General features: G+C 44.6%; 1 protein-coding gene across 3 annotated transcripts; it reads left to right on the top strand.

The window, feature by feature from the left end:
- The first annotated feature begins 9462 nt into the window (after window positions 1–9462).
- Window positions 9463–14871, top strand: SP8 (Sp8 transcription factor). Of its 3 annotated transcripts, none has more exons than XM_023216018.2 (3): window positions 9463–9570; window positions 10299–10395; window positions 10550–14871. In XM_023216018.2, the coding sequence occupies exon 3, from the start codon at window positions 10583–10585 to the stop codon at window positions 12053–12055; it is 1473 nt and encodes a 490-aa protein (XP_023071786.1). In that variant the 5' UTR covers window positions 9463–9570; window positions 10299–10395; window positions 10550–10582; the 3' UTR covers window positions 12056–14871. The 3 variants fall into 3 exon arrangements, with proteins under 3 accessions (XP_023071786.1, XP_023071787.1, XP_023071785.1); XM_023216019.1 differs by lacking the exon at window positions 10299–10395 and having other exon boundaries at window positions 9469–9570; window positions 10550–10934; window positions 11031–12243; XM_023216017.2 differs by lacking the exon at window positions 10299–10395 and having other exon boundaries at window positions 9469–9570.
- Window positions 14872–15344: the final 473 nt, after the last annotated feature.

A 15344-nucleotide genomic window follows, 5' to 3' on the forward strand; every position in this document is an offset into this window, starting at 1 on the left:
TTCAGCTTATTTCTTTTACCTTAAGAAACCTTGCCCCCTCCCCCACCCCACAAAAAAAGAATGAAAGAAACATTTTAATAAAGGAGAGAGAAAGAGGTACTATATTGGCGATTGAGGGTTAAGTGCAAGCACTTCAAGAGAAAAAAAAGGTTGATCTTCACTCCTCAGCTCTTTCTAAGACCAGCACTCGTGGCTTGTTTTGAATTAAAATGGACAGCCTCCTTTAGTAGCCTGCAGGGTCCTTGTTATTTAAGATGCAGAATCTTCAGGGCCATGTTGAGGGGAGGGAGGATGCAAAATGTTTAGGGGAAACTAAGCTGCAAGGAAAAAAAATCAGCAAGTGGGAAGGTTCGGATGAAGATCTTGTGGAAAATTATCTCAACAACCTTTATGACTTTTCCAGAATTCATAAGCAGGAGTCAAGATCTTATTTCCTCTTAAAAAATAATCTCTGCTCAGAACAAGAGTTGCTACTTGTCAAGTCTTAAATAAAAACATGCTCTCAGTTCAGTCTAGAAGGGCGTTTCTGTCTGGGATTGGAAGTGGGGACTTCACACTTAGTAATGTAGACACCCTTGAACCGAGTGATTAGCGCATCAAGTCAAGTTTCCGACAGCTGTTATGGATATTTTATTTCCAGCACCTTCTAAAGTGGAGCTGGTTTCTGCTCAGTGGTTCCCCCTCCCTGTAGGCCTACACTCAACAGCCCTAAACTCAGGGCCGGGGGAGCCTAAGGCGGCCAATGCCTCTCTATTTAAAGGCGGTGAGGGGCTGCATGAACTTGACACCATAAGCAGGGGTAACCACATATGTAGCCAAGGTTGATGAAATAAATATTTTGGGTTCCCAGGCCGGGCGTGGTGGCTCATGCCTGTAATCCCAGCACTTTAGGAGGTTGACGTGGGTGGATCACCTGAGGTCAGGAGTTCAAGACCAGTCTGGCCAACATGGTGAAACCCCGTCTCTACTAAAAATACAAATAATTAGCCAGGCATGATGGCGGGCACCTGTAATTCCAGCTACTCGGGAGGCTGAAGCAGGAGAATCTCTTGAACCCAGGAGGCCGAGGTTGCAGTGAGCTGAGATCACGCCATTGCACTCCAGCCTGGGCAATGAGGGCAAAACTCTGTCTCAAAAATAATAATGATAATAATAATAATTAGGTTCCCTCAGTTTTCAACTAGAACTCTCCAGTCACCAGCAAAACTGTCGATGTTTTCTTAGCAGGAGAAAACTGGGAATGTGCGGCCCACTGGGACAAGATCTTTATGAATTCCTGCAAAACACTGAACTCAGTCGTGAAAAATGTTTCAGAAATGATGAGGGCCAAAGCTTTTCATGGGTAGGGATGAGCTGGCAGAGGTGGTGGGAGAGTGGCAACCCATGACTCAGACCTCTGTGAGGGGCGGGATTCACCCTGACAGTTGTGATGCACCAAGTAAAATCTGAATTCACAAGGCACCCTTTGCTGTGACCAATACAGACGTCCAGTTTAATTACCACGGAAGCTGTCCTGGCTGATTCAATTTGACATAAACGTATGACCCACCTCGTTTATTACAGAAAAAGGGGCTCAAGTGAGACCCATTTCCCTTGGGCGGCACAGGAAAGCTGTGGAGTTGTGGGCAGGCGACAACTTCAAGTGTGTGTGTGTGTGTATGTGTGTGTAGGTGTTGGTGCATATATTCTTTTTCCAAACATCTTTGGAAGTTATTTTCGCACTTGTAATTTACAAACCAAGTAAATTTCAAAGAGCTTATGGTGCTTTCAGACACCTAAATGCACCTTCATCTTTCCTCCCAAATTAGGTTGTAGCTTTACTTGTATTTTTCTTTGCTAAGAAATGTGTGAACTCACCATCTGAACCCCCATATAGGACACAATCACTCAAGAGAAGTGAGTTAGTTAGAAAATATAATTAAGGTAGATTTTAAATAAAAAAGTTAAAGTGAAGCATACACAAAAATATCCCAATGTACTTTGCAAACACATTCAGGAACTCAAATATCTGCTGGCACTGACAGGTTCTCACAAGAATTCTTTGCTCTAGTATCCTTCAAAATGGCTCCTGATATCCCCACTTCTTAAGAAAATAAAAGTCAGCAATAGCCTGTACCCAAATTTTGGTTGGGATTCAATATTCTAAGCAAAATATGCTCAACAGATGATAGTAGAGATGAAGCCAGAAAACAACTCCAGCTATTTAAACTGCCAAATGAGACATAAAGCTGCATTGTAAAAATCATCTGGAAAACAGGTTTTCCCATTGAAGTCGCTATGTGTTAATTACTGTGAGCTGGAAGGCTGGAGATCGAACGCCTGGAAGCCGACTTTCACCCCGCATACGTAAACGGAAAAAGTGCTGAACCGCAGCCAGAGGGCTCCTGCTCGGACTCATTGCCATGCATGCCTAGACATTAATATGTGTTCATGGAGGGCTCGTACAGTACGAGGTGTTATTTCCTTATAAAGAAACACCAGGTCTCGCTTTCCATTCTTCTTACAAAATTATTCGCGTTATTTATGCTACATTGAGCGATCTAATTTCTTCGTGATAGTCAGCTAATTGCTCTGGCAGGTAATTAGAAGCGGTTTACAACGCAAAGGGCTTTTGCATTGCCCCTCGGATTATTAAGTTGCGCTGTAAATTATACCATTTTTGCTGGGGAAAAATTCTTTTGAGCAAGTTCTCTTCCTGCGATCCGAGATGAAATCGGCTCCCCCACTCATATGCACCCCTCCCTAGCCACCCCCACTGCCACCACACCCCCTGCTTTTCCTGGACTCAGAGTCGAATGATTCTAAAGCACGCGATTTTGTTCGTGTTCACTGGGCCGAAATAACGTGGCCATTATGGCCTGAAATGGGCCAGGTTTGAAGCGAGCTTCCTGCGCGCCTGCAATATCCAGCAGGCATGTGGGAAAAGAACGGCTTAAATGGGGACATCTGTTCAGTGCTGCTCATCTTACTCTTAGAGCCAGGTCAGGTTAAGAGAATAACCTGTTCGCCACCTTTTTTCTTGTTAATAAGACTATTAGAAAAAACCGAGCACACACACACAAACAACGCTAATTGAGCTGCCATATAAGCAAAGAATCACACACACACAAAGGTAGCAGCTGAGTTACAAGAGGAACAGTAAAAAATAACCATTGAGCTATTTCAGGGGACATCCACAAAACTTCTGTCAAAATAAAATAAACAAACAAAAAAAACCTATGTGAACTCAAAAATATTCTCTACACAAATGGATTTGTGCAAGAGAATTTGAGAACTCAAGAAAGTATGGCTAATTTTCAGATTTTCATTTTAATAAAATTGACCTGAAAGTAAACTCCAATGAATAATTTTTTTAGGCTTTCAAGTGCTCTAAGACACCACACTTTTTGGTCATTGGTGTTATTTTGGGTCGTGTCATCTATAAGAATCAGTTGACAAACTCCAAGTGGGGGAGCATGCTACTTTGTCCCCTGGTTGTAGAAAGTGAATTGTATCCCCTTTCACAAATATCACTCATTTGTAAACCTTATACAGTGATTTGAACACATGTGTGGTTAAACCCAGAGACCCGGAGCAGCTCCTAGATTATTTGTAATTAAACACAATTCCCAGAGTAACATTTATCTTCCCAAAACTGCGATTACAATTGTCAACCGTCTGGAGGAGACCCCGGGGTAATCTGGGAGCATTACCTCCTCTAGTAACAGAACAGAATGAAAAGAAATCAATAGCGTTGAGGATAAGAATTTAGTAGTTTTTAACTATGCATGTTAGCTGTAAGAAAGTGATATATAATACCAAAATAGAAAATAGCGGAAACAAATCCATTCTAGGACAAAAATCAGAGACACACTCATCTGAATGTCTAAGCTTCTCTTTTGCTCTCTTGCCTTGAACGACAATCACACACAAACACACACCATTCACCCCAAATGAGCAAACTCTTTTCCCTACATGTGTTCCCTTCATTTACATGATGAAGGAGAAATACAAAGTGCTGTAGAATTAATTATCAATTTTATCTATGGGCTGGCAGAGATGAATATAAAAAGTACTGCAGAGTACAAGCCTGCATGTAGAAGTAACGCGAGGCCACATTAAAATAGCATGAAGATATGAACATTACGTATGTTGACAATAAATAGGGAAAGGTGTTTTGTTTTCTTCCTTTAATACAGGCTGTACATAGAGATGGAGATTTCAAACGTCAATTTTGGTAAATATCTTTATACTTTTCTTATCTATGAACTTACTTACTACTAAGATGATTGTTTGATACATAGGGAAAGTCCTCCTTGTCTTCTGGCTTACACAATTTGAATATCCAGCTAAAATAAATCAAAACTGGCAATATGCTAAGTCAGATGAGTAAATCTCTTTTAATTAAACTGTCCCTAACTTTTGAACATTTTGAAGTGGCAGAGAAGGAAAAGTAAATATTAACGATAAATGGAAGAAAAATATCAAGTCAAGAAAAAATATGAAATGCTCTCTCAAGTGGTCTCATTTATTTATAGTCATCAAGGCAACGCTTTTCATCACCAAGAAGCTACTGTGCCAGTAGATCAAGAGTCACTATTGCTTCGCTGTGGTCAACAAATGCATCCAATTAAGCAATACCAGAAAAGTAAGGACTCGGCTATAAATGTGGCCGGACAGTTTGAAACCGAATAACCTCACTAATAGAGGCTATTGTTTAGCGTGGAAGTTCCAATTTTCCAATCAGGAAAATACAGCCCTCTCTGGGCTCTGGCCGACTGATCTCTTCCCACCTACGGCTCACCAATCTGCCACCAGCCAGGGGCTTTTATTACCTCCCTTCCCAGGAAATGTTAGGTAACTTCTTAGTAAAACCACACGAAAGAGAAATGGACTACTGAGGGGCACCCCTCAGGAATTTACAGGTCCACGCCTGGCCAGGTTTTTTTGTTTGTTTGTTTTGGTTTTGGTTTGTTTTTTTTGTTTTTGTTTTTGTTTTCCAGCGGGAAAGAAACTTTGACCAGAGAGCTCTCGACGAGGAAACACCCCCAACCTGGCTCAGCTCTCTGCTCCCGGCGCCCGCCGGCGGCGCTCAGCTCCCCAGCGATTTCTCTTCACGCTTTATTTAGTAGCCAACACGTCCGCGCACACTGGCCAAGGGGTTGGGGGTCATCTTCCCATTCTGGGAGAGGCGCAGGCCAGGGACACAGTGCCAGCACCGCGTTCCCTCTGTCTCCCGCGGGCACCTGCCGGTCAGCTTCCATAGCTGCCTGTCCCTGCCAACGCTCTGGAAACGGAGATGCTAAAGAGCCGGGTTTAAACGTACCAAGCAGAGGTACGCGCTATAGTTCGTGTGCATTTTTTTTTCATTAGGCTTTTTTTCTTTCCTTTTATTTTCCCTCTCTCTCTCTCTCTTTTATTTATTATTATTATTAGTAGTAGTATTATTATTATTATTTGGCACTCTTTCTATAGTGGTCCTCACTTAACAAGTTCAAAAACCGTATTTGGCGTAGATGAGCTGCCGGACACTTGAAAGCCTGGATAACTTTGATGTTTTTCACTATAAATCCCTAATTGTACTTAATGGTTACAAATGACTTTATTTACTTGTCGCTGTAGCTACACATTTTAATCTATTAATCAAACAACAGAGGCATATTTCACTTCCTACTCCCGCAAAAGGAAAAGCAGGAATTGAGGCCTCTAATTTGCTTTTAGGACCTTCTGTTTCTTTGGTTGTGAAAGCTAAGAGCTCCAGATCCGAACATTGATTAGTCTTCAAACCTGCCTGCAAAAAAGCTTCCTTTTTCTGTTCCATCTAAGGAGATGTTGATGTATATTGTAGCTGCAAGGTGTTAGATATACTTGAGCAAGTTGTTCCCAGGATGTAAATTAGGTCCCAAAAGCTGTTGTCCAAATCGAAGAAACAGAGAAATTAATCTGGGAGACTATCCATCATCACCGGTAATAAAGAGAGCGACATGGATGAGACAGATGATATGATTAAGGGGCTGTGGTCGTTTTAATTAACTTTTTGCTGTCCTGTAATGATCAAACTGGTCACCAGACCCGGTCAATAAGCATGTTAATATCAAACAAATAAAACCAGGGATGATTAAAAACCTCCCGGTTTATTAAATTTGAAATTCAAATGAAATTTATGCTGCAGATGCATACAGAATGCTAATAGATTTTAGCTTTATTGATAGTGGATCCCACAGGTTTGCAAGAAACAGCAGAATATCCATCTACCCCTCTTCCTGCCAGCACATTAAACTTCATATGGGGTGGGGAAACTTATAATTAATGTGAGAAAGCCTGTACTTCCTATTTTTCTTCCCCCTCTTTTTCAAACATCTATATTACCACAATACAATACTCAAGAGTAATAATCAATATCGTAAAAGTTAAAACGAAGTGTATGCACCCTGAAATGCTTTACCAGGCAGGCTATATCAACAATGGATTACAGATGTTCTCTCCTATGGGACAGGATTTAAGAATGATCGGGTCATTTCTCCAAAGTGGAGAAAGAGCTGTCATTAAGTCTAGTTTCAAGCATGTTTAGACACAAAATTATGACTGCTGAAATTTTTGGTCAATTATATAATTCTCTTTGTCTTTTTAACACTGCTGCCTTCTGCCTCATGTCACAAACACTAACCATTTCTTTTGGGGAGGGAGTGAAAGAAGGATAGTACAAGAAAAAAATGCCCTTTGACCAATGCTACTATGAAAGAAATCGCTCACTTTTTAAATGAAAGTAAATGGAATATACATACATTTCTAATAAAAATACACACACACACACACACACACACACACACACACACATATATATATATATATATATATATATATATATATATATATATATAATGAAGAAAGTTGCACATACAAACCTTTGTGGAAATCCCCAAATGCTGCAAGCCAATCTTACACAAATTGAAGAATCCAGTATTTTCATTAAATCCACACCAACATTGTGACTTATGTTATAGGAAGAATGACATATGATTCTAAAGTGAATTTATACACATTAAAAATCTTAGAATTAGGTAGCTCAAAACTGCAGTCACATGATGCTGGGTTTTTCTAATTCCTGGCATTTTTGAGGAAACAGTGTTAACGCCTCTGTTTACTCTCAGTATCAGCATTTAACTTTTTAATAGTCCTGCCTCACTTCCAGAAGATAGGATGATAAAAAGATAAAATAAATAATCAGTCATAGATGGGAGCCTCCCCTCAAAGCTGTTTTTCTCCACCTTTGAGGATGATGGTATTGATTAGAATTAAACCCCAAATCTGAACAACTGTATATTAGGCCCTTAAAATGAATATCATTACAGAAGGACACCAAAGCAATGAAGTTAATTCTCTTTTATTTGTTAAACGGAGTACCCTCCTTCCCCCACCCCTTCCTCCTTCTGGGCTGGCCTGTCACGCCTTCTCAACACGCTAAAATCATTCAGAGCGGCTTGCAGGGAGAAACATGACATTTATGGTAAGCGTTAGCCTTCAGAGAAAGAAAGCAGTTCATTAATTTACTTCACACTTACTTCAGAGTATGAGAGTATACCTTACCCCCTTAATCAATAGATACGATGTACAGTGAATATCCCCACAGCGTTTAAAAAAGGGTCAGAAATGTATACTCTCACACCACAAACATCAGTTCAACTCTGCTCAATGAAATTTACACGATACAACCTGACTTCGGAATTCTGTAAACCACAGGAGGATATTTTGACATCCCTAGAAGCTGTGAAACCCTCGAGGGGGGTTCAAACACAACAATAAAATAAAAATGTTTCCCCAGTCAAAATAAAACAGTTCTCCCAGCTAGTCACATTTTAGTTGATTTCATATTAAAATTAGACTTCTGAGAGCATTTGTAACTGGTTAAAAATATGAACTGTTTTTATAACTTATGAATATTCAATAGGGCTGTAAAGACTGGACTTTTTGCTACACTGGTGGTGTGCTTTCTGTGGTTTAAGTTCCCTTGTGGTGGCAGTGAAATTGTAATGGCATTTCTGAAGGCAACTAATAACACAAATGGCAAGCAAATGACTAAACCCCACCGAATTTGAACTAAGTGTATCTATTAACATGCACACACACTCATAGATAGATCTCTGGACCAATCGCCATTAGACACTGACGCCTGGATAAATGTGGTCCAAGATTTGTCAAAAGCTCCTCTCTATTCTTAGATAAATATAACCCATATATTTCAATCAAAGTACTGATTCTTTTCTCAGAAAGAGGCAGTGGGATTTTCTGCGAAAATTTCTGAATTCCATAAAACGCTCTTCAACTTCTCACCCAAAGAAAAAACAACCCTCGCTTACTCCCTTCTCTATCTAATCCTTTTGTATTGAAATTTACTCAACACCACGGGACCAACGCACCTCCTCCCCTAGAGTGAGACGTGCACTTCTAAAGCAGAATTCCACCTCAAGAAAAAAAAAAAAAAAAAAAAAAAAAAAAAAAAGCCACGGCATCAAAGAAACAACTCGCGGGCGCGCAGGCGCGCATCCACGTCCCAATGCATCCCTAAAAATACCCCTCAGACTCTCAACCTTTCTACTGTTTCGTTGGAGAGCCAGGAAGGAAAAGGTGGGTATCAAGATCTTCTTTAAAAACGTAGTGACGGTGTTTACCAAGATAAGAAGAAAAAAAAAATCACTCAATATTTTAGGTACAAGGAGCCAAAGGAAGTTGGCGACGGGGGCAGCGTTTGTGAATATTTATTCACTCAGCCTCCATCAACTTAGTCGGTTTCCCTCTTCAGCTCGACAGTCTCTCTCTCACAAACACACTTTATTGCATTGTTCCCATTCCCCACTACCAGCTTTGGTGCGCGCACACAACACAAGCGCCCACACACACCCTCCCTTTTCTCTGTCGCACAAACACACATATTCACAGCCCTCCTTCCCCAACACCAAACACACTCACCCCCCACCCACTTTAGTCCCTCTTTCCTCCCTAGGTTTGTCAGACTCACAGTTATACTCCCGTACACTCACACCCTTCCCCTCAACACTTAATTGCTCTGTCTACCCCGCTTTGTCGCACACTCAGTTATCCTTTCACACAACCCTCCCTTTTCTGCACTCTCTCCACTCCCCCCTTTACCACACTGTCACAGTTACAGTGTCACACCTACATCCCCCCTCCCTCCAGTCTCCGCACTGTCCTCTCCTCGGCCTGGTCACACTCGCACACAGTTACATTGTTACACACACACTCACACGCGCGCGCGCGCGCTTTGCGCTTTGTAACACACGCAGCCGCCCCCGCCCTCTCCGCTCCCACTCCCCCATCCACCACGGCGGCAGGCGGCGGCGCCGATGACCTCACGGCGCGCGCGCCGCGCGGCCCGGCGAGGCCGCAGATTGGCTGGCCGCGCCTCCGCGGCACTTCAAAGCCGGAGAGGGAGCTACAGTTGTGGTGGAATGGGCGGAACTGATCATTGTATTGCACACCTCTAAAAAAACACTGCCTCTGATTTATCAATATAAAAAAGATCCTCTGAGAGGAGGAGGGCACTTTTGTGTGATGGCAACTTCACTTCTAGGGGTGAGTCTCAGGATTTTCTCTTGCTGGTTTAATTAGTTTCCTTTTATTGCCGATTGGAGGAGGTTAAAGTCGCCCCGGCCAGGCCACGGGCTATCAGTCTCTCTATTGAGAGCTTTTTTTTTCTCTCTTTCTTTCTTTAAATACAAGTGAGTTTGGAGAAAAGAAAAAGGGGGAGAAGGGGGCAGAGTCACTTTTTTTCAGCGCAGGAAAAGGTTCGAAGGGCGTTTAGACAAGCCACCGCGCAGCGCCTGACTGCTCCCTGCCCGGGAGACCTGCGCCCAGCCTATTTTACAGGCACCGATTTCGGGGGTAAAGAGAGCAAGTTTTTCCTACTGGGCAAAGTGCAGATTCTTCCCCTAACCCTTAAAAAAAATTCTGCAGCCCGCCTTGTCTCGCAGGTACGTTGAACTCGTCTCGTTTTTACTATTGTAGATATGCTTTTAAAAAAAGAAAGAAAGAAAGAGTGAGCGCTACAGTTTGACCTCTTTTGGCCTGGGAGAAACAACCCAGGATGGGTTTCTGGGGACCGGAACAGGTTTTTCAAAGCTCTCAGGATTACAGGGGAAGCGCTTCTGAAAGCAATCCAATGGTTTTTCCCAAGGCTTCTCGGCAAAGAAAACTTCCTTCCTTTCCAATCTGGACTTTTTGCTTGTTTGTTACGAAGTGTCTGGGGCCTTGTGTGCAAGAGAGTGTTGTTTTAGGTGAGAATACTTGTGAAACTTCTTTAGCGTGGTGCTTTGCTCGCAAATCAGACGCCGGCAGCCAAACTTGTCCCCTCCTGTAGAGTAGGAAGCGGCCGGGCACCGGGGCTGTTGGGGGTGCCAGGTGAGTTGGTGGCGGCGCGCCGCAGCGAGAGATGGGGTGCAGTGGGGCGCTTTGGAGGCTACCGGGGGACTGATGCACATTTCTTCCTTTCCTCCCCCCCACCGGCCCTTTGCCCACCTCCCCTCCCCCACTCCTTCTCGCCTCCTTCTCGCAGGAAGAACCGAGGTTGGGATCGACTCCTCTGGCCATGCTTGCTGCTACCTGTAATAAGATCGGCAGCCCCAGCCCATCTCCCTCCTCCCTCTCGGACAGCTCTTCTTCCTTCGGGAAAGGCTTCCACCCCTGGAAACGCTCCTCGTCCTCTTCTTCCTCCAGCTGCAACGTAGTGGGTTCCAGTCTCTCAAGCTTCGGCGTGTCCGGGGCCTCCAGGAACGGCGGTTCGTCCTCAGCGGCTGCGGCAGCCGCTGCAGCAGCCGCGGCTGCCGCGGCCCTGGTGTCCGACTCTTTCAGCTGCGGCGGCTCGCCTGGCTCCAGCGCCTTCTCCCTCACCTCCAGCAGCGCCGCAGCCGCCGCCGCCGCCGCCGCAGCTGCCGCCTCCAGTTCGCCCTTCGCCAACGACTACTCTGTTTTCCAGGCCCCCGGAGTCTCCGGCGGCAGCGGCGGCGGCGGCGGGGGCGGCGGCGGCGGCTCCTCAGCGCACTCACAGGACGGCTCCCACCAGCCGGTGTTCATCTCCAAGGTGCACACCTCTGTGGACGGGCTGCAGGGCATCTACCCGCGGGTGGGCATGGCGCACCCGTACGAGTCGTGGTTCAAGCCCTCGCACCCGGGCCTGGGTGCTGCGGGAGAGGTGGGCTCGGCCGGCGCCTCCAGCTGGTGGGACGTGGGGGCCGGCTGGATCGACGTGCAGAACCCGAACGGCGCGGCTGCGCTGCCCGGCTCGCTGCACCCTGCCGCCGGGGGGCTCCAAACCTCGCTGCACTCACCGCTCGGAGGCTACAACTCGGATTACTCGGGCCTGAGTCACTCGGCCTTCAGCAGCGGCGCCTCCTCGCACCTGCTCAGCCCTGCCGGGCAGCATCTCATGGACGGCTTCAAGCCAGTGCTGCCTGGCTCCTACCCGGACTCGGCCCCGTCGCCGCTGGCCGGCGCGGGGGGCTCCATGTTGAGCGCTGGGCCTTCGGCACCGCTGGGGGGCTCCCCGCGCTCCTCAGCTCGCCGCTACTCCGGCCGCGCCACCTGCGACTGCCCCAACTGCCAGGAGGCAGAGCGGCTGGGCCCTGCCGGGGCGAGCTTGCGGCGCAAGGGCCTGCACAGCTGCCACATCCCGGGCTGCGGCAAGGTGTATGGCAAGACTTCGCACCTCAAGGCGCACTTGCGCTGGCACACGGGCGAGCGGCCCTTCGTGTGCAACTGGCTCTTCTGCGGCAAGCGCTTCACGCGCTCCGACGAGCTGCAGCGGCACCTGCGGACCCACACCGGTGAGAAACGCTTCGCCTGTCCAGTTTGCAACAAGCGCTTCATGCGCAGCGACCACCTCAGCAAGCACGTGAAGACGCACAGCGGCGGCGGCGGCGGCGGCGGCTCGGCGGGCTCAGGCAGCGGCGGCAAGAAGGGCAGCGACACCGACAGCGAGCACAGCGCCGCGGGCAGCCCGCCCTGCCACTCCCCAGAGCTGCTGCAGCCCCCCGAGCCCGGGCACCGCAACGGCCTAGAGTGACGCCCACCCTGCGCCCGCCTCTCTCCCCGACCTCCTCCCACCGAGTCCTCTTGGGCCCTGTCTGTCCCTACTTCAACTCCAGCCTCTCCCTATTGCATCCGACTCGCTCTCTGTCTCTTTCTGTTTCTGCCCCTCCTCTTCCTTCTGTGACTTAACTTTGTAAAGGGGATATGGACATGTAAGTAAAACTCATCCTGTCCCAGGCCCTGGCTTTCCCTTTCCGCGGGTAACGCTGTCTGAACCCGGTGCAGCTGGAACCCGCGCCTCGCCGGGCCTTTATTTCTCGTTCTCCCCTCCTTGTCCTCCCCTTCTCCACCCCCAGGTTGTGATGGGCATAACTTTTAGAGGGAAGCGGCCACTGGAGGTTAGAGCTGGACTAATCCAGTGCCTGGTAGACTGCGGGCCTCGGCACGGGCAGGAGCGGCCCGGCTGAGCAAGCCTGAGCCAGAGCATTGGGGAGGGCGAGGCTGGAGGCCTGGGCAGAACAGCGCCACCGGACTGACCTAGCCGCTGACCTAGGCACCTCGACTTCGGAGCACCCTGCCAGGCCCCTGGGCATCGCCGGACGCCCTGCGCAGGCTGTCGGGGCTTGGTGGGGTGTCCTTTTGGCAGCACCGAGACCCAGAGTTTGCAGAGTTTAGATCTCCCAATGTCAGCTCTTCCTCTTTTTCTTTGTTCCTGAGGTGGAACCGATGCAAGTTTCAGCAAAGGGCAGTCTTGTCGAATCGCTGCAGCAGCTTTCTTTCATCTTTATAGCATATATTTTATTTTTAACTAAAAAACTGAGGGGAAAATAGCAACCTTCCACTTGGTTTCCCTTCTATGATAGTTTTTTCCTCTAACGGAGAGCAATTCTTTCTCTCGAAACTGCTAGTATTGATCCCAAAGTTATTTTGACGGCATTAACTTAACTTATGGGGTGGGGGCGGGGTGAGGGTAGGTGTTTTTTTCTTATGCAAAAGTACTCCTTTCCGGTGAGACCAGATTAACTATCTCCATGTTTGTCCTTTTCTACCTCGTTTTTTCACCACTCCCAAACATAACCTCCCAATCTTTTTTTTTTGTTAATCCGGCCGTCAATTTGTATAGTACCCATTTCTGTAAATTCTCGCAATTCATTGAAGATCGTAGGGTTACACTTTTTTTGTGTGGTTTAAACTTACAAACAAGTGAAGAAGCTATCATTTATTTCAGACGAGGCTGTAGTTTAAATGCCAAAAAAGGGAAAATAGGAAAATAAAAAAGAACCTTTGTAAAATATATCTGAACCTAATGGTTTGTATAACTGGAGAATCGTTCTAGATTAGTTACCAATTAAATATAACTCCACCAGTGTAAGGGTGTGAGGTGCAGTTGTCCAGGAGATGATTTTGTATAGTATTTTTCTTGTACATTACTTCCAGTAAATATTTGAAAATATATTGAAGTAAACTTTTTTTTTTTGTCACAAGAAAATTAAGAGTTATTGTTGCAGTTCTGATGAGCTGCAGGTTTTTTGAACTCACTTCTGGAGGTGCAGAGCCACAAACGCACTTTCGGGGCCTAGTTTTGCTCAAATATGAATTTAGATAGGTATCAAGCTGTAACTAAGACAATATTTGATAAATGTTGGATGACATTTAATTTAATGGAGCATGTACTTATTTGCATTTGCTGGCAGTTCAGGCATAGTTAAAGTGAGAGTTCTCCTATATTTCATAATAAGTGGGTCTGCCAAAACCCATGTATTAAATAAATTGTCCAAGTGAAACTCGACTAACTTTGGCCTTTGTGTATTTCCTGAAGGTAATATTGTTAACTGTTAATAAATACTTCTGACACTACATTTAAATGTTTGCAGATTCTGCAAACTAATTGGTCACTGTAATGTTGAAATAATTTGGATATTTCACATTGAAATGAAAAGCCTTTCTCTGGAGCATTTTAGATTTGCATTTTAAATGCATGAAATGTAATTGATTTATTTGTAATATTTTAAATGGTATTAATAAACTCAGATAAAAGACTAGGCTAGTTAATCTGTATTTTTTCCCCTTTTTAAACTATGAACATGTGCATTTTATCTTCAGTTAATTTCTAATTTAAACAAAATATAACCCTGTTGTGGTAATATTTAAATAATTACCTTTAAGATGTTAGATGGAAAGATCTATTTGGCAAAGCTGTGTTTTCTCTGTTTACCAAGATAAAGATTATAGTGTCTAAGGAATGTAATTGATTATTTACCAGTAGATTTAGCTCATAGCATCAGGATTTACTGACCTCTTAAAATTTGTACTAAGTCACAATTCAAAGAAATTTCACCATTCTCTTTCCTTCTCAGTCTCCAGAAGGAGTCAGGTTGTTGGCCGTTGATTGCATGTAGTATTTAAAAGGCCAAGCCTTACATTGGAAGATCAGTACATCTAAAATAAAAACATGGGTTTGGGGACAACTTTTGTTGTTAGGAGGTGGAGGAGGTCAAGCTAACAAAAGCTTGTTTTTGGCATTCCAAGTCTTAGCTAAAGATTATGTAGAGGTAAATATCAGTAGTAGATTCCTGTTGAAATGAGTTATCTGTTCTTTAAAAGTCTCTAAACAGCCACCAAAGAAAGGGAAGGTTAAACCTTAATCTATTTACTAGGCTATTGTTCATAGGTGTCAATGATGCCAATAAAAAATATTGTTATGTCTAAGTGCATTTAAGCAATGGGTGTTCCTTGAGCCATACTTTGAAACATAAAATACTTTAAATGTTGACTGATGTTATATCACTATTTCACTATTAGATTAATATTATTTTGAATCAAATTGAATAAAAAGTTAGCGTGTTCGGATTCTTACAAGTTTAGCTTCTTTCTTTCTGTTTGCAATCTCCCCACCCTAAGTATAGTCTTGGTATATACATCTTGAACTGAACATTTTCCATTGAAATCTATATATGGTAATTATAATACATAGAAACAAGTGAAAATACAAAGTGATATGAGCATTGTAAATTGAGAGGAAAAAGCAATTAGGGATAAAAGATGTTTTAGAATAGTGTAGCTCATGTCCAAGTAGGTGACACCTTTAATCCTGCTATCTGTACAGGTATTTGAGGCCTCCAGTCTCTATGGTTTCAGACAAACAAGTTAACGCTGATTCTTTGGTATACTGTAGTTCTAAATAATGGATTTTAAAAGTAAAATAGTTTCTTTCTGTCACTTTCTTCCTAGGAATAACAAGCAGAACACAGTTTAAGTGTTGTTTCTTTTTATTGAAAGTTGCAGTGCTGAGGGATTCGGAAAGAGGGATTCTGAAGGAGTTA

This window comes from Piliocolobus tephrosceles, chromosome 8, assembly GCF_002776525.5.
Source record: "Piliocolobus tephrosceles isolate RC106 chromosome 8, ASM277652v3, whole genome shotgun sequence".
Taxonomy (NCBI): Eukaryota; Metazoa; Chordata; class Mammalia; order Primates; family Cercopithecidae; genus Piliocolobus; species Piliocolobus tephrosceles.